This window comes from Sus scrofa, chromosome 2 (assembly GCF_000003025.6).
Source record: "Sus scrofa isolate TJ Tabasco breed Duroc chromosome 2, Sscrofa11.1, whole genome shotgun sequence".
Taxonomy (NCBI): Eukaryota; Metazoa; Chordata; class Mammalia; order Artiodactyla; family Suidae; genus Sus; species Sus scrofa.
The window spans coordinates 7326774-7352009 of record NC_010444.4 but is presented as its reverse complement, the minus strand read 5'-3'; the positions used below and the strand labels follow the sequence as shown (position 1 = coordinate 7352009).

Below are 25236 nucleotides of genomic sequence, written 5' to 3'. Positions count from 1 at the left end.
TGAGTTCACCCCGAGCATCTGAAAGGAGGAGGGGGGATCGCGTCGCAGTGGCCACGGGGAGGACGCCTACCCCACCTCCGGGTCCAGCGCAGAAGGGGCAAGGAAAGTCTGCGGGACACAAGGGGGGGCAAGTGCCCCAGGGAGGGTGAAGCTTCTGCTGGAGCAAGAGGGTTAAGGACCATTGGCAGAAGGAGCGAGGACACGGGGGATTGGCCTGAAGGTAGACAATCAGTGCCGGGGCCCGCAGAGGGCAGCCGTCAGAGGCTGAAGGTGGATGTGGGCTGAGAAAAGGGGGTGGCCGGAGCCATGGAGACCCTCGGACGCCTGCGCTCCTGCGGTGAAACGGAGCAACAGGAACGACGGGTAGGACCAGCTCTGATGATCCTTGGGGAGGGGTAGGGTGGTGGGCCCGCCGAGAGCGAGAACACAGAAGGACAAGGGTAGGAGGGGTCCTGAGGCTCTGACCGCCTTCCCACTGATGGGGGCAAGGAGGCTGGGGGAGGGTAGTCCCTCTTGACACCTGCCAGTAATACGTCTGGTCTTATAAGGACATAAATTAACAGGGGATCAGACGGGAATTGAGCTTCTAATTTACCCCCAAAATCGTATATTATTGTAATCAAAATTAATTTAAAATTGTATCTGCTACGTACTATCTTTTTAAAATTCTTCCTTTTTCAGCCACGCCCAAAGCATGCAGAAGTTCCCGGGCCATAGATCAAATTCAAGCCACAGCTGTGCCGTATGCCACAGCTGCAGCAACCCGCTGTGCTGGCTGGGGATCAAACCTGCACCCCTGCAGTGACCTGAGCTGCTGCATTTGGACGCTTAACCCCCTGGGCCACAGCAGGAACTCCTGCGATGTAATGTCTTGATAAAAAATGTTAAATGTGAATTTAATAAGGAAACAGTCAAATTTGTACATCACAGGTTATTCTACAAAAGAACTGGCCTGCACCCTAGAAGAATGTTAACACCCTAAAAGATAACTCAAAAAGGCAACAGGAGAAGGTTGTAGATTAGAGGATTCAAGAAACACAAGCCCCTGAATTCCTGTTGTGGTGCAGCGCAAATGAATCCGACTAGGAACTATGAGGTTGTGGGTTCGATCCCTGGCCTCGATCCTTGGGTTAAGGATCTGGCGTTGTTGCCCTTAGCTGTGGTGTAGGTGGCAGACATGGCTCAGATCCTGCATTGGTGTGGCCGTGGTGTAGACCAGCAGCTGTGGCTCTGATTTGACCCCTAGCCTGGGAACCTCCACATGCTGCAGGATGTGGCCCTAAAAAAGCAAAAAAAAAAAAAAAAAAAAAAAAAAAGGAAAGAAAAAAGAAACACAAGACCCAAATGAAACATGTGATCTAGGATTGGATCAATTTTTTTAATGCTGTAAAGGAACATTTTTGACACAATCGTACCACAAACTGGGTGGCTGAAACAGAAACGTATCGTTTCACAGCTCTGGAGGATTGAAGTCCAAGATTAAAATGTCAGCAAGATTCCTTCCTCCTAAGAGCTGAGAGAGAATCTATTCCCGGCCTCTCGCCTCGCTGCTGGTGGTTTGTTGGCAAATCTATGGCATTCCTTGGCTGGCAGAAGCATTGCCCTGATCTCTGCCTTCATCTTCCTAGCCTGGGAACCTCTATATGCCATGGATGCAGCCCTAAAAAAAAAAAAAAATTCCCCTTTTTTAAAGGACACCAGTCATATTGGATTAGGTCACCCTAAAGACTTCATCTTAACTAATTGCATCTGCAATGACTCTGGTTCCAAGTCAGATCACATACTGAGATATTTAGGAGTAGGACTTCATTTTTAGGGGTCATAATTCCACCCGTAACAGACAGATACAGAGTATCAATAGTAAATATCTTGAGATATTAACAGTGACTTCTGGTGGTTCTTTATTATTATTATTATTATTATTTTTTTGGTCTTTTTTAGGGCCGCACTCAAGGCATATGGAAGTTCCCAGGCTAAGAACTGAATCAGAGCTGTCGCTGCCAGCCCATGTCACAGCCACAGCAGCGCCAGATCCGAGCTGTGTCTGTGACCCACACCACAGCTCATGGCAACACAGGATCTTTAACCCACTGATCGAGGCCAGGGATCAAACCTGCATCCTCACGGATACTAGTCAGGTTCATTACTGCTGAGTGGTGACAGGAACTCCATGGTTCCTTATTCTTAAGCGACACTTGCAGAGTATTTAGGTGCAAAGTTCAAGTTGCCTGCAACTCACTTTCATATGGTAGCAAATACATGTTACACATACATGTTTACATGGATAAGAAAGTAAAGCAAGGAGTTCCCTGGTGGCTGTAGCTCCAATTACACCCCTAGCTTGGGAACCTCCATATGCCACGGGTGAGGCCCTTAAAAAAAAAAGAAAGAAAGAAAAATTGTCAACATAAAACTTTGGGAGAAAAACATTTTTAAATGTGAAACTGAATATCACAGAGTTCCCTTATGGCTCAGCAGGTTAAGGATCTGACTTTGTCACAGCTGTGACTCGGGTTCATTCACTGGCTTGGGAATTTCCATGTGCTGTGGGTGTTGCCAAAAATGAGTAAAACTGAGGAGTTCCCGTCATGGCTCAGTGGTTAACAATCTGACTGGGAACCATGAGGTTGCGGGTTCAATCCCTGGCCTCGATCAGTGGGCTAAGGATCGGGCATTGCCGTGAGCTGTGGTGTAGGTTGCAGACACAGCTAGGATCCGGTGTTGCAGTGGCTCTGGCGTAGGCTGATGGCTGCAGCTCTGACTAGACCCCTAGCCTGGGCACCTCCACATGCTGCAGGTGTGGCCCTAAAATAAATAAATAAATAAAGTAAAACTGAATATCTTTTGGCTAAATTATTGCTGGATGCTGGGGAAGTGGCCATCTCTCCAACATGGTGAGAGTGGCTGGAGGCCCTCGCTGGCAAGAGGCCTCTCAGCATCCCTGGCCTGGGCCCACTCTTTGGGCTTCTCCATCTCCACAGGCAGAGAAAACATTTCCTGAGTGAGCCGAAGGCATTTTACACTCACTATCTCACCAGTGTCTCCCCGGAACCTCTCCTCCCGTGAGATGGGTTTTATGATCCCCAGCTCCAGATGGGGACACTGAGGTCACTTGCCCATGACCGCGCTGGACTGGAATCAGGGCCATGCTCCTAGCCATGCCCTGGAGTCTCATGGGCACCTTCCGGTCCCCATCTCCCACCAGACCCAGGCACCCAGGCCCCTTTTTGGCTACTTTCCCTACTGAAAAGGGCCATCCACGCGCCATCAGCCCCGGGCCCTCCCCTCCTTCCTCACCCAGCCCTGCCTCAAGGCCTGGGTCCTGTCCAGTCCTTACTTAACACTGCTTGGAGCAAGTGAGGCCCCTCCTAGACCCCCCGGTCCCCGCACGCCCCCCCCACCCCGACCCACCGCACCTCAGCAGCCTCACCTGGTCAGGGAAGCAGTTTGTGCTCATCAGATCCACTGCCTCCCTTCTCCGCGCTGCTCTGTACCCCAAAAGCTGCCCTCTAGACCCCCAGAAACTGAGCTCTAGGGGCCTCTGGCTGCTGCTTGGGTTTGGACAAGAGGAAGGAGATGGGAGGGAGGAAATAGAGTGAGGTGGAGGAATTAATTTCCTGGGCTGCCTTCCTGCTTGGCCATAGCCAAGTTCTACTGAGAGCCAGATCTCCCGAGGGGTAACACCTGCCTCTTCTTGCATGATTGGCCTGGGGGTGCTAAGAGCTCCCCACTGCTGCCAGGGCCAGGGCTCAGGGCACACCCACACCTTGGTGGGTCCCCCTAATGCTGCTCATCCTTTTTTCTTTTTAATATTCACTTTTTTTCTCTTCTTCCCTTTTTTTTTAGGGCCGCACCTGTGGCATACAGAAGTTTTAGGGTTGAATCAGAGCTGCAGCTGCAGGCCTCCGTCACAGCCACAGCAATGCCAGATGCAAGCCACATCTACGACCTGCACTGCAGCAATGCCGGATTCTTCACCCACCGAGAGAGGCCACGGATCGAACCCACATCCTGGATTCTAGTTGGGTTTGTAAGTTGAGCCACAGCAGGAACTCCTGCACCCTTTTGTGGGCCATCTCTTCACTTTTTTTGTTTTGTTTTGTTTGCTTTTAAGGGCCGCACCCACTGCATATGGAGGTTCCCAGGCTCGGGGTCCAATTCGAACTGTAGCCGCCGGCCTACACCAGAGCCACAGCAATGCCAGCTCCTTAACCCACGGAGCGAGGCCAGGGATCGAACCTGCAACCTCATGGTTCCTAGTTGGGTTTGTTTCTGCTGCACCACAACAGCAACTCCCCACCCCTTCACTCTTAAGCTCTCCTCATTTACCTCCATTTGAACGTCATCTGACTCGTGAAAACACAGGAAGACAACCCGGTCGGTCTTTGGCTGCCCCTGATCCCCCCACGCCTCCCTCCATTTTCTGAACCCCAGGAAGACACATCAGGGCAGGGAGGCCAGCAGCTTCGCAAGTTGTCTTTATTGGTTTCTTACTGCCTCACAGAGCGTCAGGGTTGATCCCTCCCTTGCATATGGCATTTGAGAAGATAAATACTTATTTTGCCCCCTACTTATCTGGAGGGGGAGGTTTAATAATAAAAATAGTAATATAATAACAATAATGGCGACTGTGATCAATAATAAAATGCCCCTATGATCCCCTAATACACGAGTGGTTGAAGCTTTGAGAAGAAGGACCCCTCCCTTTCTGGGAAGGGCCACAGTGTGCCTGGAGACCCTTGGGGTGCCCATCTTCCACCAAGTAGCCCTTATAAATACCCCCCCATCCCTTCCCTGTCTAGGAGTTACCTTCCTCTTGGACGGATTCCGTGACAATGTCCTTTGGCTCCACTGCTCGAGGAGCCCCTCCCTGTCCCCACCCCCACCGGCTCCCGCAGAGAGACGCCCCCTGGGCGCTCCCCCAGCCCCCTCCCCTCTCCTCTGGCCTCTCTCTTCTCCATCCCTCCTCCTCCATCCTTCTCCCTGCCTCCGCAGCCTCTGAATGGCTTTCACCTGCTTCCCATCACGTCCCCTCCTCTGCACTTTCCTGCCTCTTGCCTCTCCCACCTCCTTCACCTACATGCTCTCCCTCCGTCTCTGTCTCTCCCACCCTGACCCTGAGTGGAGGCTGGGACGTGCCCCAGCTCGGCCTCCCTGGGGGTTAAACAGTCCACTGCTCCCAGGGACCCGGCCCTTCTCTGTCCCTCATCCCGACGCTTATTCACACGCCTCCTAGGGCTCGGCCCTGCAAATGCGAGCTTTGGCACGATCAGCCCTGGACACCAGGGCAGAGGGGCCCCCAGGGCGGAAGGGGGCCATCCTGTTCCCCATGGCGAACACAGGTTGGGGCTGGGAGCGGAGGGGAAAGGCGGGATGAGGGCTCGGAGTCAGACCCCCTCCCAGCCACCCCCCCCCCGCCCCCGCCACCGGCCTGGGGAACCCAGGCCAGGGTCCCCATTGCTGCCCAGCCCAGGCCCTCCCTGAGTCCGAATTTCCACACATCCCGGACCAGCCGGAGTATGGCGTTCCTCAAGCTCTTTGCTCCCTCAAGTCTCTCAATCCTGGGATTGGGGTGGGCCCCGCCAGAGGGTGTCAAGGGGAGCTCTCAGATTCAGGGGCCGGGGGGAGGCTCCGGGGCCGCTCTGAGACCTGGAGGGGAAAGAGAAGAAGGTGGGGTAGCAGGAGGAAGGTGGGGTAGCAGGAGGAAGGCTGGGCCGGGCCCTCAGAGGAGGTCAGATGTGAGGTGCAGTGGGGGCACGTGAGAAGAACCAAGGAAATCCTTAACCTTGAAGCCCAAATCAAAGGCCCTCTGTTCATTCACTCTACATCCAACCAACAGGTGCTTTACTGGGGGCAGGAGACAAACACGAGCCCTGGCATCAAGGAGCCTGGACGAAAACCACAGCACAGCAGGATCGACAAGGAGGGGGTAGAGAGAAGAGGGCGCCAAAAGGGCCAGCCCCAGGGCGGCAGTGACCACCCGACCAGGCAGCCAAGTGGTCTTTAGAGAAGAGCCCTGAGCATGGCCTGGGCCTTGATCAGGTTGAGAGAGGAAAGGGCCCCCAAAGCAGGGGGATGGGGAGTCCCCGTGTGGCACGGCAGCTTAAGGATCAGCGTTGCCGCGGCTGTGGCACGGGTTTGAACCATGGCCGGGGACACCTACATGCCGAGGGTGTGGCAGAACACAAACAAACAAAAACAGGGAGGATGGCAGTGCTAAGAGCCTGGAGGGGGGGAAGAATATGGCGAGGGCCAGGGGTCTGGAGGGTGGCTGGAGGGTGAGCAGGAGTCTTCTCAATTCCTTAGGTCTTTTCTCCCCGGCCAGGGTGGCTGCTCCCTCCTCTGACCTCTCAGCCACAGGCTGGGCCTCTGTTAGGAATCCCAAGAGCTCCCTTGCTGTGGCGTTCTCCCCCTGCGCCATGTAACTTCACCTCAGACAGGTATCATGATAATAATCTCACTTTACAGGTGAGACAAGTTCAGGGAGGCTTGGCACCCTGCCAGGGACCGCGCTGCTGGGACAGTAACAGCCAAGATTCCCACCCAGGCTGACCCTGTCCTCTGGCCTCAGGTCCTAGCCCAGAACAGAGCTGCCTGCCTTTGAACGGGGGCAAGGGGAAGTTCCCACTGGCTCACCTGCACAGGAGAGGCTGGGGGGCTTGGAGGTCCCTGGGGGCAGGACACGGACTCGCTGGACAGTGATGTCCAAGGTTTCTTCTTCACTGCTCCAGGAGAATGAACAAGGGGACAAAAATCCAGGGTCAGATTCGAGGGACCCAAAGAGGGTGCAAACGGGGGGGAGCGAGGCGGGGGACACAGAGGTAGCGGAGGCTGTGAGGCCGTCCTTACTGGGGTCTGAGTCTCCAGCGAAGCCGTCACTGCTCATGGAGGCCGGACGTCGCGGGGCCTCTGAGAAGCTGTGAGGCCGCTGTGGGCCAGAGCTGCGGGCACCTCGGCCCTTCTGGTCTGGAGCCTGTTGGGAGACAGTGTGCGGAGGGTTGGGACCCGGTCCAAAGAACCGCACGCGGCCCTCAGCCTGCAGTAGCTGAGGCCCAGGCCAGGTAAGCAGAGGCTGTGATTGGCTCAGACTCGCCAGGGCGGCTTGTGATTGGCTCCGGAGGACTCACCCGTCCTGGGGGCAGTTCCCCGGCGCAGGGCCTCCCGTCCGCAGGGCCTACGTGCACCAAGTGGTTGAAGTTGGTGGGCGTGGAAATGAGCTTGGAGCGCACAAAAGGATCCTTCAGCATCTCCCTGCAGGGGGAAGGGGTGAAGGGGTGAAGGGTAAGGGAGGGGGCGGGGAAGGTGACACCGCCAGGCCCTCTGGGTGGTGGCTTGTGTTTTGCCCCACCCCCAAGAGAGGACACCCCGCCCACCCGCCGCACCACGCACGCGCACCTGCGCTGCTGCTGCAGCTGCGCTTCCGACACGCGGAAAAAGAAGCGGCGCTTGCTCTTGGAGCGGAACAGCTGGCGCCGGCTATTGTCGGTGAGGTTCGGGATGTCGAACTCGTCCTTCTCTGCAAGAGAAGCAGAGAGCTGGGCGGTGCTCACAAGACCCCAAGGGCCCCAGCTGGTGCTCGGGGTCACACCCCCATCCTTCCCCCTACCCACTCCGCCTCCGTCTCCCACTCCCTCACCTGCGAGTGGGTTCCTGAGGTAGGTCAGGCGGACCTTCTCTGTGCCGTAGAGGAACAGGGAACCCTCTGGGTTCAGGGGTCGCACCTGAGCAGCAGGCACAGAGGTCAGACCACACTATGCAACCACACCCCAGTCCCGCCCCAGGGGTCTGAGTGGGCCCTCACCTTCTTGAGTGGCACCGTCTGGACCCACTCTGCCCGCCTCACATCAAACACGTCAATGGCGTTCTCGCTGAACACTGTCAGGTACGGGGCTGCATAACCTGCAGGGGGGGAAGCTCTGCTGTGCAGCCCCAGGCAAGTCAGGCACCTCTCTGGGCTTGTTTCTTCTGTATCACAGGGAACACCCTGTGCACTCACAGGACAATAACTTCCACGCCCCATAGAAGGTCCTTCTGAAGACGCTCCCAGTTGCCCCACCCAACCTCCACAGCAGGTCAGAAATAACACTCACTATAAGCAGTCTCAGGTCTAGTTCTAACCACGTTGCATATTTTTTCTCCTTTAATTCTCACACCGCTCTGGGCAGGTAGCATTGTCACCCCTAACTTACAGGAAAGGGAACAGAAACCCCAGGGCTAAGTTATGGCCAAAGTCACTCAGTGGGGAGTGAAAGTGAGGGCTGGGAACTGGCCCCAGGCAGTCTGGATAAAACGCCTACACTCTGAATATCTGTGCTACACCCAACCCACAGGCCCCACCCCTGAAGGGTGATAGTTCATGAAAGGAGCACTGTCCCTCTCTTCCCGCTGGTATCTCATCACTGCAGCTACCTGCCCCATCCATTCATTCATTCATTCCTCTAAAATTCACAGCCCCTCGGGTGTGCTTGCCTGGGCTGGGGGCTGGATGAAGCACCAACCTCCATCCATCTGCAGGCCCCCAGTGCACCAAACCAGTCATCACCAGGTGTTAAGAGCCAGAGAAAGAGTTCCCATTGTGGCTCAGTGGGTTAAGGGCCCTATGTTGTCTCTGTGAGGATGCAGGTTTGATCCCTGGCCTCACTCAAGTGGGTTAAGGATCTGCTGTTGCCATGGCTATGGCTATGGCCTCAGCTGCAGCCCCCATTCCGCCCTTAGCCTGGGGAACACCCATATGCCACAGGTGTGGCCATTAAAACAACAACAACAAAAAGCATTCCCGTCGCGGTGCAGTGGAAACGAATCTGACTAGGAACCATGAGGTTGTAGGTTCGATCCCTTGCCTCTCTCAGTGGGTTAAGGATCCGGCGTTGCCTGAGCTGTGGTGTAGGTTGCAGATGTGGCTCGGATCCGGCGTTGCTGGGGCTCTGGCGTAGGCCAGTGGCTACAGCTCCCATTAGACCCCTAGCCTGGGACCCTCCATATGCTGCAGGTGCGGCCCTAAAAAGACAAAAGACCAAAAAAAAAAAAAAAAAAAAAAAAAAAAAAAGCCAGGGAAGAGGTCTGAACAAAGAGGGCACAAAGGACCCGTGGTGGGGGAGAGAGGCAGCCTGAAAGCGGTAATGACAATGGCAGCAGTCATGGTGGTCATTTACGGAGGTCCTACCAGCTCTAGGCCCTGAGCTGCCACTGGCGCTGGACTTGGTTAAGAGTTTGCCAGGTACAAAAAGGGGAGCAGTTCAAGCAGGGGATGAACACGAGTGAAGGCATGGGAAGGAGATCCTGTGCAAGCCACTGAGGCTGTGGCCGGGCACGGGGTGCACGCAGGCCTCAGGAGCTTGGGCAGGACCCTGTCTTCCTCCAACACGTAAGCTACACTGCAGGTGCCCAGCCCTGCCCTCCAAAGGCCTTACCCCAGCCCGTGGGCACTGCTGGCCACAGCAGCTCCTGGATGCGAGACCTCCGGCCGGCATTGTCCACGTAGATCCCAGCAGTGGTGAAGAGCAGCAGGAACTCACTGAGGCTGAGCTCCACGGCCCCCAGTGCCTCGCCCAGGCCCCCACGGGACGGTGGCAGCTCCTCAGGCACCAGGCCAGCCCCTAGCGCTAAGGGCGCAGCCTCGTTGAGCAGCGGGTAGAGGACAAAGGCACCGGCCGCTCCCACGCACAGCCGGTCGCCCAGCAGCCCCAGGCTCTGCACAGGTGCTGGCGCCTGCAGCTCGCGGATGCGGCGCTGCCAGGGCCCCGGGCCTGGGCCCAGCTGGTAGCAGAGCACCTGGCGCTTGACTGCGACACAGAGCACAGGGGTGCGGGCCTGCAGGATGCGCCCGGCTGCCAGTGCCTGGCAGCCTCGAGACTCAGGGATCTTGGCACCGGATGCCTCTGCATTCTCCAGCTCGGCCAGGGGGAAGAGGCGCACGCTGGGGCCACGGCCGCAGAGCACGGCCAGAAGGCCTGCTGTGGGGCTCACTGCCAGCCTCTGCACCCGCCGGCACTCGCCCACCTGGAAGATGTCTGCGGGGGTGGCGAGGGACAGTGTCACCAACTGAGCCAGGAGCAGCCTGGGGCCCACCCTCCTCTGTCCCGGGGACGCTGACACCCTCCCACGCCCGCCCTGCCCAGCCCTGGCTCCTACCGTTGCTGTGCAGGTGGATTATAAACAGGCCCTCCTCGGTGCCCAGGGCAAGCCGTTCCTGGTCTGGTGGAGGGAGGGAGAGGGTCAGGGGTCAGAGGGCCCCTCCAGAGGCAGGAGACTGGGCAGTCGGCCTGCCCTTGCCGGACCTCAGCATCTCCTGAGGACACGGAGACGGCAACCCCACTGTTCCTGCATCACTGGACCCTCCTGTCCCAGAGTCTGGACTGGCCCTAATGGGGAAGGGCCACCGGCCAGGAGTCAGGGTAAGAGGCCCCCCGCCCCGAGCTGTGGGATTGGGGGGTAAGTCACGTCACCTCTCGGAGCCTTGGTTTCCCCTTATGTACTATGGGGATAATAGTGGTACCTTTCTCACAGAGCTGCTGTGAGGCTGCGAAGAGATGAAGCAGGGCAGGGTGAGTGTTAAGCTCACAGCCATCCCTGCTCAATAAACGCCCTCGTCTCCCTGGCTCCCGCCTGACACAGGGGACCTGGAGGAGGCGGGCGGTGGCTCCGGTCCTGAGTGACTGCGGAGAAGTCCCAGCCGCCAGGGCAGGGGCTGGCCCCAGGCCCGGGCTGCTGGGGGAAGCCAGCGAGCGCCGCCGCCTCTCTTCTCCCCCAGCTGCCTGATCCAGAGGCCCCGCTGAGCACCGGGCCCCTGGCTGAACACGGCAGCTCCAGAGGAGAGAGTGTGAGGCTGGGCCGCAGTCACCCAGCCGCTGGCAAGACGGCCAGGAACGGAACCACCTTTCTCTCTTCCGAGATCCTCTGCTCGCTCAGTCACTCGAAATTCTTTGCAAACAGGCAGAAAGGGAAGGGCAGAGAAATGGATGCCAGAGGCCGGGCTCCCCACCCCCAGCCCAGGCCCCTCGCAGAGCCACGGCCCCGGGAGTGGCGGGAAGGTCCGCAGCTCAGGGCTGCAGGCATCGGGCCGTGACGGTGGTCCTGGTGACTGGCTGGGCAGCATCATCCCTGCAGGCCCGGCCTCCTCCCCTAAGCCTGCCCGGGCCGGCGGTGCCCCCTCGGCGCGAGGCTCACCGATGATGGCGGCGCAGAGCGTGTGGGGCAGCAGCGGCAGCCCGTTGTCGTAGGCCTCCTTGAGTGTGTACACGGGCCGGGGCCTTGGCCGCGCGTCCAGCAGCAGCCGCTGCAGCTCGCCCAGCACCTGCAGCCAGCGCTCCCGCTCCCCCTCGCTCTCTGCCAGCAGCAGCACGGTGCATGTGGCAGGTGGCACCGTCAGCTGGGAGGCCGTCACCTACGGGCGGGGACCCAGGCTGGAGGGGAGAGGGCCGAGAGCCAGCCAGCCCGTCCTTCCTCCCGTCCCTCTGCACCAGAGGATGCTCATCAGCACCCAGGTGGGCTTGCCCGGGGCAGCACGAGGTGCTGGCTGGCAGCAGGTGGCCAGCCAGGCGGGGTGGTCAGACAAGCACGTGGACAACTCCAGAGCCCTGGGACCAGTGCCACAGAGCGGGGAGGATGGGACACTGTAGGAACACTGGGTGGGGCTTGCTAACCCCGGCTAAGCAGTGAAAGATGAGCTTCCGGGGCGAGACATTTCTGCTGGAGGCCGGGGGATGAGGAGAGTAAGCGGAAATGCTCAAGATGGGGGGGTGGGCTGGGGGCTGGCAGGGTCAGAAATGTAGGACCTCATGGCCAAGGGCAGGACCACCCTGGGGGTGACAGGGAGCAAGAGAAGGGTCCTAAACAAGGCAGGACCCCGTCAGCTTCATGTATAGAAAACTCTCTGTACCAGAGGCTAAAGCTCGGCTACACGGGCCAGAACGGAGGCTACTGTAGCCACCCACGTGGAAATGAGCGGGGGACAGAATGACAGGGACAGCCGTGGAGACAGAGAAAAAGTGGCTGGAGGAGGGCCAGCACAGAGGCCCATCCTGCCCCCAAACTCACCCTAAAGATACGTGGCAGGTCCCTGGATTGGGCGTGGATAACATCAGAGGCCAGCACAGGGGTAGCTGAGAACTGGGGGTCCCTGGGAGGTTCATGGAGCAGGTCAAAGGCGGCACGGCTCTGGCTGCCACCTTGACCCATGCATCCCCCGCCCCAAGCCGCTGCCCAGCACCCACCTCAGATCGAGTGTCTGCAGGAGGGCCCCGCTGGCCGGGCTGAGCCTCGGGTCCGGGGCGTCAAACAGCAGCAGGCGCGAGTCACTGAGGGCGGCAAACACTCGTTGCCAGCCCCGCCGGACACCAGAGGGCCGTGGCACCTGGGGGAAGGCAGGCATGGGAGGGCCCGCCAGGCTCCCAGCCCCCCAACGCCCGTCCTCCCCCTCCCCCAGCGCCAGCTCACCGACAGGAAGCCCTCGTAGGCGGTGCCCGTGCCCGTCTCGGGGTGCACTCCCAGGGCCGTGTGGAGGAGGTCAGGGGGCACGGGGCAGGGCGGGGCCTGTGGGGCACAAGTCGAGTGACAGAAGTAGCCGCAGGCTGTAGGGAAAGCGGGAGCCGACAGATGGTGTGAGGCAGGGTGGGGGCAGCCGGGAAGCAGGACCCTGGGCTTTCCCAGCCCCAGCATCCCGCAGGCCGGGGTGGCCCCTGAGCAGTCGCCAATGCCCCAAAAGTGAGAAAAGAAAAACAGAAAGCGAGGAGCGGGAAATGTTGGCCGCAAGTCGCCCGTGGCTGAGAGAACCAGCCTGGGGTCAGGGTCAGGGTCGGGGCCACTTCTGTTCCCTCCACCCCAGGGGCTGTGGCTGGGGCCCGGGGTGGGGGAGGGTCTCACCGTCACAGCCCAGGCCCTGGCGGCCCAGACCCAGCATCAGCGAGGTGCAGCGGAGACACTTGGTGGGGGACGGGAAGCTCCGGGGGCGCAGCGTGTGTGAGCCGGGCTGGAGAGGGGGACATGGCCATTACCTTGGCCTGACCACGGCCTCTAGGGGCCTGAGCCCCACCCCTGAGGTCACCCTGAAGTATCAGGCAGGACCAGGGAACGAGCAGGGGACAGTGTGAACTCTGAGCTCCAGAGAGTCTGTGGTCGGGCTCAAACCTCATTGCCAAGGCCACCGTCACGCCCACTGGTCTGAGGGCCAGGAGGCACGTGCGGGGACCCAAGCGGGTCCTTGGAAACCAAGCAGAATGGCTTGGGGGCCCCACCCTCCCCTGCCCCTCCGGGCACTGACCTTCGCAGGAGGACTTTCTGGGGAGGCTGTGGTAGCAGCAGGCGCCCTGGGGAACACGGCCTGCGGGAGGGCGAGACCGGGTGAGAGGCTCACAGGCAGAGGATGGGGACCGGCCCCCACCTGCGGGTCTCCCGCCTGTCCTCACCCCCAGGCGCAGGCTGCGACGGCCCTCTGGCCTCAGCTCTGGCTCCAATCCAGACCTGGGGGCTTCTCCTGAGATGCCAGGGTCCTTGGCGGAATCCTTCTGGGGAACGGGATGGGGGCAGAGTCAAGGCCCCTGTGTCCCCCCGGGGGCTCCCCCCAGCCAGCCCCCGACCCATTCTTACCTCTGTGCTCCAGAAGGACAAGAAGGGAATCAGGGAGTTGGAGGGCTTGGTGTCTGCAAACAGAGGGCATGGGTCACTGGGACCAGGAACCCCACTCTAACACTTGGAACTGAGAAGCCAGGGGCCTGAGGGGGGCCTCAGCTTCCATCCCAGTAAAATAAGGAAAGGACCACAGGCTGGAGAGGTGGGAGGCTGGCATACAGCAGGTGCTCCGCAGGTGCCGGCTAACGGAGAGCGGGTTAAACAGCAGAACCTGGAGCACATTCTTGTCTCCACAGCCCTGCGAGGCTTTTGTGGGACCCCTGGTGACCTGGAGGACTTGCTCCAGGACAAGCATGTCGTCGGCCACTCACCTCCTGGGCCACGGGCCCGCAGCTCCTCCCGGAGTGCAGCCAGTTCCTGCTGCAGGCCCTGGTTCTGCTTCTCAGTCTCCTGCAGACGGCTGGGAAGAACCGAGCCAGGCCTCAGCACAGGCCTCTGCATGGGTCCTGGGCCCCTCGCGGCACGGGCCCCTGGTCTCACCTCTCAGCCCTCAGCTGGGCCTCCTGCACCTGCGTCAGCCGCTCCTGCAGGCCCTGCTTGGCCCGGATCTCGGCCTCTAGTGCTGACTGCAGCTCCAGCCTGGCTGAGGCCTCCATCTTCTGCAGCCGCCGTGCCTTCCACTGGTGATCCTGGTGGCAGGGGGCCGGGGGTGGGGCGGGGGGAGGTTTCAACATAAGATGCCCCCTCCCACTATGCCACCTGGCCAGGCTCAAAGCCCACAGCTCATGCGGTGTCAGCTTAGGCAAGTCCCTGATCTTCCATGAGCCCAGTGTCTCTATCTGTGGAGTGTGGCTACTGACACTCCACCCCCTGGGTGTCCCTGGGGCTCACCAGCGACCGGGCAGGGAGAGTCTGGGTGCCCACATTCCGCAAGGACTCCAGCTCCTCGGCCATCTTGGTGGCCAGGGCCTGCAGGTAGCCTCTTGACACCTTCTCATCATTCACCCTGATTGGGAAGGGGGCACAGGGTCAGCGGCTGGACTCTCCGCCCTGCCTGGGCCCAGCCCCCGCCCCCAGCCCCTCGGCACCCACCAGGTAAGGATGTCGGCAATCTGGGCCTCCCAGTTGCTCTCTGTCTCCCGCTGCTCTCCCTCCAGCCTCTGCTTGCTCTGCTGCTCCCGCTCCAGCTCTTCCAGCAGCTGGGGCCCGGATGGGAAGCTGGGCTCAGGCCTCAGGAGCCCCAGCAGCCCTGCCCATCTCTGCTCCGCCCACCCTCCCTGCCAGCCTCTGTCCCACCTCTGCGCAGCCCTGCTCACCCGCTCCTGCTCCCGGCTCAGTCGCTGGTTCTCCTCCCGTAGCCGGCATAGAGCCTCCTCCTTTCCACTCGGCCTACGGGGAGAAGCATGGCTCGGCGACCCCCAGCTCAGCCCCTCGCCCTGTCCCCTGCCCTGGCCCCCTGCTCACCCGTGGCTGTGGGCCTGCTCCAGCTGCACACGCAGGGCGGCCACCTCCTGCCTCAGCTGTGCCTCCTGAGGCCCGCCCTCGGGCGATCCTGTGCCGTTGGTCTCAGAGGCAGTGTGGACAGTCTGGAGGACACGGAGAAGGGGTCAGGGCAGGGGCCCGAGAAGCCGTGGCCCACCCTGGGACACAGGCCTGGCCCTGAGGACCCTGAGCGAGGCCAGGCCAAGAGATGTGCCACTTGGCAGGGGTAAGGCCTCACCACGTTGACCCGGGATGACTCCTTCTCGAGGCTTCGTTCCCTCTGTTTCTGGAGCCGCGTCACTTCCTGGCTCAGGGCAGCCACCTGGGCCTGCAGCTGTGAGGGCGGGCAGGGGCAGCCGCTGCTCACCTTGGCCAGGCCCACCTTCCACCTCGCTCCAGACTCTCGCTCTTTGAGCTGCGGCAGGAGTGGAGCCCCCCCCTCCACCGCCCCACCTCTTCCCCAGCTCAGACCTCGGCCAGCCACAGGGGGGTGCAAAAGCACACGGCCGTTCCGGCTCCCCAGGCTTCCTCCAGCCACTCAAGGGGTCACAGGGGCAGGGCCCTGTTGCTGTCCCCACCCACCCTCCATCACTCACCTCCTTCTGGGCACCCCAGGCTTCCTCCAGCTGGGAGTTCAGGGCTTGGGTCTGGCTGGCCATGGCCGCCTCTCTCTCCTGGGCCTCCTGCAGCTTCCGGAGCAGCTCCTCCTGCCGCCCCTGGGCCCTGCAGAGCTCCTGCTCCTGCGCCTGCAGCCCAGCCCGAGCCTCGGCCAGCTCCTGGGGTCCGGAGGGCAAGGCCTGGTGTCAGGGCCTGGACCTCCTTAGCGCCGAGCCCTGGGCCGCTCGCCCACCTCGAGCCCTACCTGGAGGAGTTGGTCTCTCTCCTGCCTCAGGTCACTGTCCTGGCCGGGCCTACCCACTGGGGGACCGTCCACTGTGCTGTCCTTCAGCGTCTCTGCCAAGAGTTGTCCCTGATACTTGCACATGCTGACTGCCCCAGCAGGAGCTCCACGTGCAGTAGCTCACGGAACCCACACCCCAGCTTCGGAGGTGGGTCTCCTTGGCCCATTTTCTACATGCAGACTCAGAGAGTTTAAGATGCTTCCCTGCGATCACACAGTATGTACAGCGCAGGGATGGGATTGGAACCCAGGCTGGACTCAGGTGTGCTGGAAAAGCAGTTCACCCCCAGGGCGAGGGTTAGTGGGGACGAGACGGGGTGCTGGGTGGTACCTGACAGCCTGTCCTGCAGAATCTGCACTTCCTTCCGTAGCTGCTCCAGCTCCCGATGGTCTGAGGGGGTCTGCAGAGCTTCTGCGGTGGGGGGCACCCAGGTGAGGAGGTGGCCTTGCAGCCGCAGCCCCCTGGACAGACCCACCCTGCCCTGGCCAGCTGGCTCCCCCATACCTTGGAGCTTCCGGCTCAGCTCCACCTTCTCCTGCTCCACACAACGGAGCTTCCGCTCCAGGGCAGCCAACTGCTCGGAACTGCTCTCAGGGCCTGGACTGGGGAGAGCAGGGCAACACGAGTTGGCAGAGAGCCAACTCACTCCTGACCCCCAAGCCTCCTCTGTTTTTCTGCATCCACCCATTCATGCATCTAAGAAATACCCTCTGGGAGTTCCTGTTGTGGCTCAGCAGAAACGAATCTGACTGGGATCCATGAGGACGCAGGTTCAATCCCTGGCCTCGCTCAGTGGGTTAAGAATCAGGCGTTGCCGTGAGCTGTGGTATAGGTTGCAGACATGGCTCAGATCTGGCATTGCTGTGGCTGTGGTGTAGGCTGATGGCTACAGCTCTGATTTGACCTCTAGCCTGGCAACCTCCATATGCTGCGGGTGTGGCCCTAAAATGCAAAAAAAAAAAAAAAAAAAAGAAAGAAAGAAAAAGAAACACCCCCTGCCCACCAGCTCTGTACTCAAATCCGAGCTCATGCAGGGAAGAGAAATAAAGCAGACCAGACCTGCCTTGGGAGAGCCCGGGCTGGTACCTGGCCCTTCCGAGCCGTGACCTTGCATGGTCCCCTAATGTATCAGAGCCTCAGTTTTCTCACTGGAAAATGGAGGTGACGATAGGCCCTCTTCCAGGGGCTCTCAGGAGGACTCGGTGACATGGGCCCCCACGCCCAGTACCGGGTAAGCGCGCCCCGAGTGAAGATGAGACTCGTCTGCTGACACTTGACAGCCCCTCCTCTGTCAGGACCTCGCTGCAGTCTCAGGCCAGCCCCACAAATGGAATTGGGCTGAGAGCATCCTGCCCATTTTACAGAGGTGCAAAGGGAGGCCTGGGGCGCGGTCCTGGGCCTCTGGCTCCAAGTCAGTACACTCCCAGCTGCCCATGGAGAGTACCGTGAGGGCCAAATGCTGAGGCAGGACCCTGAGGACGTGGGGGGTCTGTCCAGCTGAGGGTCCAGAGACACTTGCCAAGCACCAGGAGCAGGCAGATGCCATGGGGGCCCCTCAGTCACTTTCCCAGGGTCCCGACCCCACACTCGCGGTGTTTCCAGGCCAGGCAGCCTCCAGCTTCCTACCAGGTCTGTGAGAACTAGACTCACCTGCCTGAGATGTAGGTGAAGCCCACGAATGGCAGGTGGTGGCCTAAGAAGTTCCCATGGGAGGGTGGCGGCAGGGTCCCCTGCAGAAGGAGGGAAAGAGAGTCAGAGTCAATGAGCACAGCTCCAGGCTGAGGCTTGAGACCCAGGAGACCCCCTGGGACTGGAAGTGCCCCCCTCTTCTGGCTTTGGGGGGAACCTAGGGGGATAACAGGGCCCCCCAAAGACTACAACTCCCACAAGTCCTTGAGGTTATGGCTCCCAGGTGCTTCTGGGAGTCTTCTTATTTGATTTCTATTCTTTCTCTTTTTTTTGCTTCTTAGGGCTGCAAACACGGCATATGGAAGTTCCCAGGCTAGGGGTCGAATTGGAGCTAGAGCTGCCATTCTACACCACAGCCACAGCAATGCAGGATCCGAGCTGCGTCTGCAACCTACACTGCAGCTCACGGCAACGCTGGATCCCTGACGCAATGAGCAAGGCCAGGGATCGAACCTGCATCCTCGTGGATGCTAGTCGGATTTGTTTCCACTGCGCCAGCCACGACAGGAACTCCCTTTGGATGATTTCTGATGAATAGGATGACACTGCGGTCAAAGGACCTTCACTTGGCTCCAAAACCACCTCGGCACAGGTGAACCGTAATTCTCATGAACCTCTGTGACCTGAAGGCCTCATTCCCAGCCCAACAGCTGCTTTGGAGAACTTCGCAGGGGGGTGTCCCAGAGCCATTGAGACTCAAGGCAGTTTTCCCACCATGATGGGACCCGCCACTCACTGGATGGTTGAGGGTGTCGTCGTCCACGTCAAAGTTGGAGGTGTCCATGGGCCCGCGGAGCTCAGGGATGTAAGGAGCGTGCTGCTCGCCAGCCGCTCCCAGTCCACGCCTTCGAAGAAGGGGTGGTTCCGGAAGTCATCCAGCCCTCCACGGCCCAGACGCTCCTCCTGGCGGCACAGCAGCTGGCGGATCAGGTCTCGGGCACTGGCCGGCACATCGGGCACATCTGGGGGGAAGTGCAGGTGGTCCTGCAGGCCCAGGGAGACGGCTGCGGGTGAGTATCTGGGATCCCAGCCCCGACCCCCCGGGCCTCGCCCACCTGGAGGACTCAGACCTCGTGGTTCATGATCTTGCCGTAGGTCCCCACCAGGGACTCGGCGTAGAAGGGCGTCTCCCCAAAGAGCAGCTCGTAGGCACAGACCCCCAGGGACCACCAGTCGCACTGGGGGCCATAGTGGCCCTTGCCCTCCTCCATGGCCTGCAGGATCTCGGGGGAGATGTAGTCTGGCGTCCCCACTGCCACGGAGGAATCCACCTGCATGTGGGGGTGATGACGCCGTGAGGACTGCCTCGGGGCTTGGCTGAGCCTTCTGGCCCCTCGCCGTGGCCCAGGGGCCGGGCATGACAACCCCCTCCCTAGGCCTTGGCTGGCCCAGTGCCCCCACCCACAGCCCCGGCCTGGCCCTTCCCTCCTCTGGGAATCTGATGCCGCCTATACGAGGCTTGGGAGCTCTCCCAGCTGAGTGGCCTCTGCCCCCACCCGGGGTGGGGTCCTTACCATGCCACTGTTGTTGAGACGCAGGCAGGAGCCAAAGTCGGCCAAGCGGATGTGCCCGTTCATGTCCAGGAGGATGTTGTCTGGCTTGACGTCCCTGGGGGAGGGCAGGGAGGGTGAGGGGCTTGATCTGTGTGTGGGGATGTGCCTTTAGGCACACGCCTGGGTGTGTGAGTGTGGGCAGGTGCACACACTAGTGTGTATGGTGACACATGTTCCTGCGTGCAGACGTGAGCAGTGTGGGTGCCCATGTGTGGAAGGGGGAGGGAGGGTGGCCAGGCCCCTAGCTCCTGAGACGGAAGAAGGTGGTTAGGTTGGGGACAGGGACCCCTAAGGACGACTCCTGGAGGCAGTAAAGTGTGCCATGGAGGAGGCTGGAGTCACACTTCCCCAGTGCAACCCAGAGCTTGGCCGCCTACTGGCTGAGTCACTGCAAAGCACTGACTTCCTCGACTGTGACATGGAATGATAGCGGCGCCTGTCACATAAGCTTTTTGGAGTGAGAATTCAAAGGTCTTGTGCGTAGGAAGCACCCAGCCCAGAGCTCGGCACATATGTCCTCCGCTGTCCCCAGAGCGGTCAACAGGGGCTGGAAAGGGCAGCAGAGGCTTTGGGGTCCCACCTGTGGACATAGCCCAGCTGATGCAGCGAGTGGATGGCCAGCACCATCTCGGCCAGGTAGAACTGGGCCAGCTCGGGCGGGAGGCGGTCCTCGAAGCGGCTCAGCAGAGTGAGGAGGTCCCCTCCTGCGTAGTAGTCCATCACCAGATACTAGATGGCGTGGGCGGGGCAAGAATCAGATGGGGGTGGGGCTGCCCCAGGGCCCCGCCTCCGGGGGGGGGACCCCGGGGCTCTGGGAAGACAGGCTGAGTCTCCCAGCAGCTCTGGGAGGCCAGCTCCCAGCCAAAGCCCAGGCAGGAGGCTCCAGGCCCCACCTGGCCGGGAGCAGAAGCCTCTTGGTCCCAGGAGGAGGGGCAGCTCCCTCTCCTTGGACCAGGGCTTCTGGCCCCCAAAGGCCTTCTCCTTCATCCCCAGGTGACCCTCCTCCGACCTTGCTGAGCATGCTCACCAGGTACTCCTCATCTTGGAAGGCGTAATGCAGAGCGGTCACCCAGCGGCTGTCCCCTTTCACCAGAACGTCCCGCTCCTCCCGGAAACAGGCCGTCTGTGACAGGTTTGGGGATAAGGGAGGGGAGGGGGATCAGAGCCCAGGAACCCCACCTTGCCAGCTCAGGGGATGGAGGAAGACTCAGTAAGTCCAGGAGCTCAGATCAAGGTCGTCTGTGTGAGCCCAAGCCTGTGCGTTACGGCTCTGGGCCTCAGTGTTATCATAAGGACAATGGGAACGACTCTGCTTGTTCTAACAAAGGCTTATTGTGAGGAAGGGCTGGGAGGAGTCCGAGGCTGCTGGGAGTGGATCCTCTGCCTGTTCAGCACCCTTGCCCAGCCACTTCCCCTGCAGGTCCTGGAGGCCTCTAGGCACCCCTGTTTGCAGGCCCCCAAAGTTCCCCCAGACCCACACTGACCTCAGCCCTCTTCAGCATCTCCCACTTGTGCAGCATTTTCATGGCAAAAATCTGTCCACTGTCCCTCTGCCTCACCACAGCCACCTGAGCCGCAGAGAACACTGGGGTCAGGCCAGCCTGGGCGCAGAGGCCCTCCTCCCCCCTAGCCAGGGCCCTCTGCTCACCTCCCCGAAGGCCCCTCGGCCGATCACCTTCAAGATCTCAAAGTCATCTCTCTGCAGCCGCAGCTCTTTGACCTTTGCTACGAAGGGGCTGACTGAGGACACACAGAGGGCGGCTCAGGGAGCCCGCGGGGAGGCCCCAGCTCCCTCTTACCTGCAACTCCCATGAGGCCAGCCAGGATGCCTCCCCAGCGATGGCCTCTGGCCAAGGGCTGCTAGGAGCTTCAGCCCCCTCAGGATGTGTGGAGGGAATGTGGGGTCCTGGCTCTGCTGACCACCCGGCCCCTGGAACTCTCTGAATCCATGGCTCCCTGGACCCCTCTCCCCAGACTCCAGGTGGCCTCTATCCCAGGGGCTGATGGGATGTGTAGTCCTCCCCAGCCTGGGGGCTGACCCCGGCCGGCCAGGTCACCCTGGGATGACATGACGGGGATACCGTTCCCACCCCCAGCTCACAGTCCCCGGCCCCCTAGCAGGCCCAGGCCAGGGCCTGTCTTGGGAAACTGGACGGGCAACATTCCTTGTCCCCAGAGAGGCTTCTCTGCCACCGAGGAGCTGTGGGCCGGGTGCCGGGGACCCTGTAGGCACAGAGGTGGCTGGCTGGAGGGAGGCCTGGGGCGGCCCCGGAGGACAGGTAGGACATGGTCCTGCGGGGCTCTGGGTGGACAGGCTCTGTGTCCCCCTCGTGGGGCCTCCCACGAGGCACAGAGACGTCTGCCTGGGTCCTCACAAGACTCAAAAGCAGGGCCAAGAACCCTTTCCCTGGTGCCCGACGCTGGCGCCTGAGGGTGTGAGCGCCCAGGAGCTCCTCCAGGCCCGACCAGCCCTGCGACTCTGAGCCCTGCCTCCCTTTCTGGACGCGGCCTGCCCCTGGCCAAGCACCTCCCTTCTCAGGTGCTCCCAGGAGGGACATCTCCCGCCTGGAGGAGCCACAGGCCTGTGGGAGGGGACCGGGGCCTGGAGACCAAGGGGGGCCAGGGTGAGCAGCAGGGGCTGGGGGCAGCTGCCGTGCGGCTTCCTGCCTCAGTTTCCCCCTGCCGGCGGGCCCGCTCCCTGCCAGCTGGGCAGGCCTGTGGGTGGGACGGAGAGCTGCTCCACAGGTTTATCAGGCAGAACCCCCACAGCAGGGGTGGTGTGGGAACCTCATTACAGACATTAATTGTCTCCTTCCCGGGTCCGTGTGTGTGGCTGCGGAGCCGCATCACGGGCCTCCGGGGGGGACTCGAAGCCAGGGCAGCTGCCCATCCACCAGACAGGGGCCAAAGCCTGGGGCCCACAGCCGGGAGAGCCCCCGGGCCCCCAGGACAGGCTGCCCAGTCCCCTCGCCTTGCCATAGGGATGGGGGGCTCTGGGCAGGAGCAGGGACACAGGGACAAGTTGGGGCAGGAGCAGAGTGAGTCACCGCCCTGAGAGTTACCTCAGGAGATGTCAACAGACAGGCCCCCACGCTGGGGTCCAAGGCAGAGGTGCCAGAGGCAGGGAGGGAGGAGCACACGTGTGCGTGGGCATCACGGGAGTGATGACAACACAGTCAGACACACACACACACACACACACACACACACACACACGGTGCAGGACTTTCAGGCAGACTGGCAGACAGCAGAGGCAGGGGTCCTCTGGCTGCCCTCATCCTAGGGGAAATGGCTGGGGCCCAACTCTCTGGCCCCCAGCCATGCCAGCCCGGGCCTGGTGCCTGCTTTCAGGAATGCTAGTCGCCCACTGGGCAAACACTCACCCACCCCACCCTCCAGGTCAGGCCCCCATGCCCTCCCTCCATGGCCTGTCTGGGTGTGACCAGAGCCCAGGGCTGGCACCAGTGCCCATGTTGGGTACAGGGTCACGCGGGGCCAGCCACTCCTGGTGACTCAGATGATTCAACCCCAGGAAGAGGTGCAGACCCACCTCCAGCCAGGGCCCCTGCTCCAGCCCAGGAAACAGCCCTCAGGAAGCCCGGCCAGTCACTTGCACACAAAAGGTCTGAGGTTGGTTCCTGCGTCCAGTCTCGGGGGGGTCTTGTGTGCAGGGAAATGGAAGGGGTATGTGTGTTGGGGATGTGTGCAAGTGTGCACTATCTATGGATAGTGAGTGGATAGTGCGTAACAGACAAGTGTGTAACAGAGCCAGCGGGGTGGGTGGTCGGCAGGAAAGTGTCTTCCCTGGGTCTCTCCAGGGAAGTGTCTCAGCGTGTCCATGTGTAAGGTGGGAGCCTGAGAAAGCATGTGTGTCAGTAGGTCCCAGGGGTCTGCGTGTGACAGTGTGTTCTTGTGGGTCATAAGATGTGACATGTGAGCAGGGAATCCTGGCCGTGACTTTGGGCGGAGTGTGTTTTGTGTACCTGTGTCTGGGGTCTTTACCAAGGTTCTGGTTGTCTGTGAGATGTGTTGTGCACATGTGCCGGGTTCTAGGAGTGGGTACAAGTGTGTGTATGAATCCGAGTAGGATAAAGTAAGCAGGTGACCGGGAGGTCTGGGGGCACCTATCAGGGCTAGTGCACGTCATCCGCCAGGGGCAGCGGGGGCGGGGGTTGGGGGCGGAGGGAACCTGTGGGGGTGCGGCTTCCCGCGGGAGGGTCTGTGGGCGTGGGGCGCAGAGGGAGAGGCTCTGGAGCGGTATCCCTGGGGCCACCCCCCGCACCGTCCCGCCGGGGCCACTCACCCCAGTTCAGGAACTGCGCCACGTTGCGCTCCCGCCGCAGGGGGGCGCTGCTGAGCTCGTGGTGCAGCCCCAGCAGCAGATCCAGGAGGCCGTCGAGCCCCGGGCCGCCGCCGGCCTCGCCCCGCGCCAGCCGCTCCAGCGCGCGCAGCCGCCGCTCCATGGCTGCGGCCGGAGCCCCGAGCCCGGGCTAAAGTCGGGCCGCCCGCATGCCCGCCCGTCGGTCCGTCCGTCTGTCGGTCCGCGGGTCGGTCGGCGAGTCTTCCCCCACCCTCCCGCCCTCCCCGCTGTCACCTTCCTCTGCTGCCGCCTGCGCGCCCTCACCTGGGCGCCGCACCCCGCCCTCCGCCCCGCCCCCCGACGGACGGCACAGGTGTGCGCCGGCCAATGGGCTCTGCGACTGGAGGTGAAGGCGCGCGGGGGCGGGGCCAACTCCGGGCCAGGAAGTGGGGGGGCGGGCCCCGAAGAGTAACTCCTGGGCGGGGCGGAGCAAGGAGGGGGGCGTCCCATCGCGGCCCGGACGGCAGTCGGGGTTCTCTCGTGGCGCTAGATTCGGCCCTCCCCGGGCCCTCGCTGGCCCTTATCCTAGGTGGGGGATGCCCAGGGCACTGCAGCTTCCCTCGCCCCCTGGGGCAGGGGCTACCTCTCCCTCAGCGCGGGGAGAGGGGCTGGGGATGCCTGCGGCCCCGGAGCCGGATGGGAGTTGTAGTCCGCTCCCTCCCCGGGATGCCGGCCGCTCAGCACCTCCCTCCGAAAAATTGGCTTGTTTCTCATTCATTTTGTTTGCATAGTTACAGACGACCTGGGAGACGGGGAGATGAGGCAGAGATGGTCACATCCATTTGGCAGATGGACACGCTGAGGCTGGGGAAGGACGAAGGCGAATTGGGAGGCTGGGTGGAGGGAAGCCCGGCAGCTAGAGTGGCGTGGAGCTGGGCTGGTAACTCCACCACAGGCAGGACCTGCGCCTGCCTGGAACTTGAGGGCCAAGGAGAGGTCGAGGCTGGGCTGGAGGAGGTGGGAGAGGGGAGGGACTGACTCTGACCAGTGGTATTTCTGACTTCTGCCCAGCTGTCTCCAGCTGGGCTGGACCAGAGGCCCTGGGGCTGCGGGGCTGTCCAAGAGGAGGGATCAAAGGAGCATTTTAGTGGCTTTAGACAACACATTCTTCCACTAAAAGATCTCCAAGATCTCTTGCTGCCTCCGCCCTCAGATTGGGAACCTTCTTGAGTCCAGACAGGGTTCGTTTGCTAGTGTTGAGGGGGGAGGTGCTCTGTCAGTGTCTGCGCAGCTGAACTGAGCATCTCCGGCAGCACTCAGGGGGCCTCCAGAGGGTCTCCCATTTGATCTCAAGACCTGCCCTGTGGCTTCAGAGCCCAAAGTCTGTGCAGTGGTCTGCTTCACCCAAATCAGTCAGGGGAGGGAAGGGGAGTCAGGACCCAGACTTAAATCTGGGGATGTTGTCATTGTCTCTGTGTCTCCTGGGAGGGAGTGGGGGACAGGGATGGGCGTGGTGTGCGGAACCCTCCCGGCTCTCACCTGAAGCGTTCTAGGCCCTCCCTAAGGAGGCGGGGCAGAGTTCCCACGAGAAACGTTCCCACCCTCTATGACCACAGGGGGGCGCCAGAGACCAGGTGCTCAGGACAGGACCACGTTCCCGGTTTCTCAGGGAACTGGAGGTAGGGAAAGGGTCCTGGGTGGAAGATGGACCTCTGCCTCTCTCTGTCATCCTGACCCCCCGCCC

The 25236-nt window shown here is 61.2% G+C and overlaps 1 protein-coding gene across 1 annotated transcript; it reads right to left on the bottom strand.

Annotated features, from left to right (window-relative positions):
* CDC42BPG (CDC42 binding protein kinase gamma) lies at window positions 4459-23779 on the bottom strand. Its single transcript, XM_013994135.2, is given in 38 exon segments — window positions 4459-5649; window positions 6637-6722; window positions 6850-6973; window positions 7128-7251; window positions 7396-7516; window positions 7637-7721; window positions 7802-7899; window positions 9411-10010; window positions 10132-10194; window positions 11167-11383; window positions 12037-12118; window positions 12213-12352; window positions 12436-12569; window positions 12862-12967; window positions 13259-13318; window positions 13404-13502; window positions 13585-13637; window positions 13938-14026; window positions 14107-14255; window positions 14458-14572; window positions 14659-14765; window positions 14883-14955; window positions 15031-15152; window positions 15287-15382; window positions 15645-15824; window positions 15911-16002; window positions 16281-16361; window positions 16455-16552; window positions 17601-17680; window positions 18376-18452; window positions 18455-18623; window positions 18710-18910; window positions 19154-19247; window positions 19773-19921; window positions 20220-20315; window positions 20677-20760; window positions 20841-20932; window positions 23496-23779. Coding segments are annotated over 38 exon segments (4653 nt in total). The 5' UTR covers window positions 23656-23779; the 3' UTR covers window positions 4459-5592.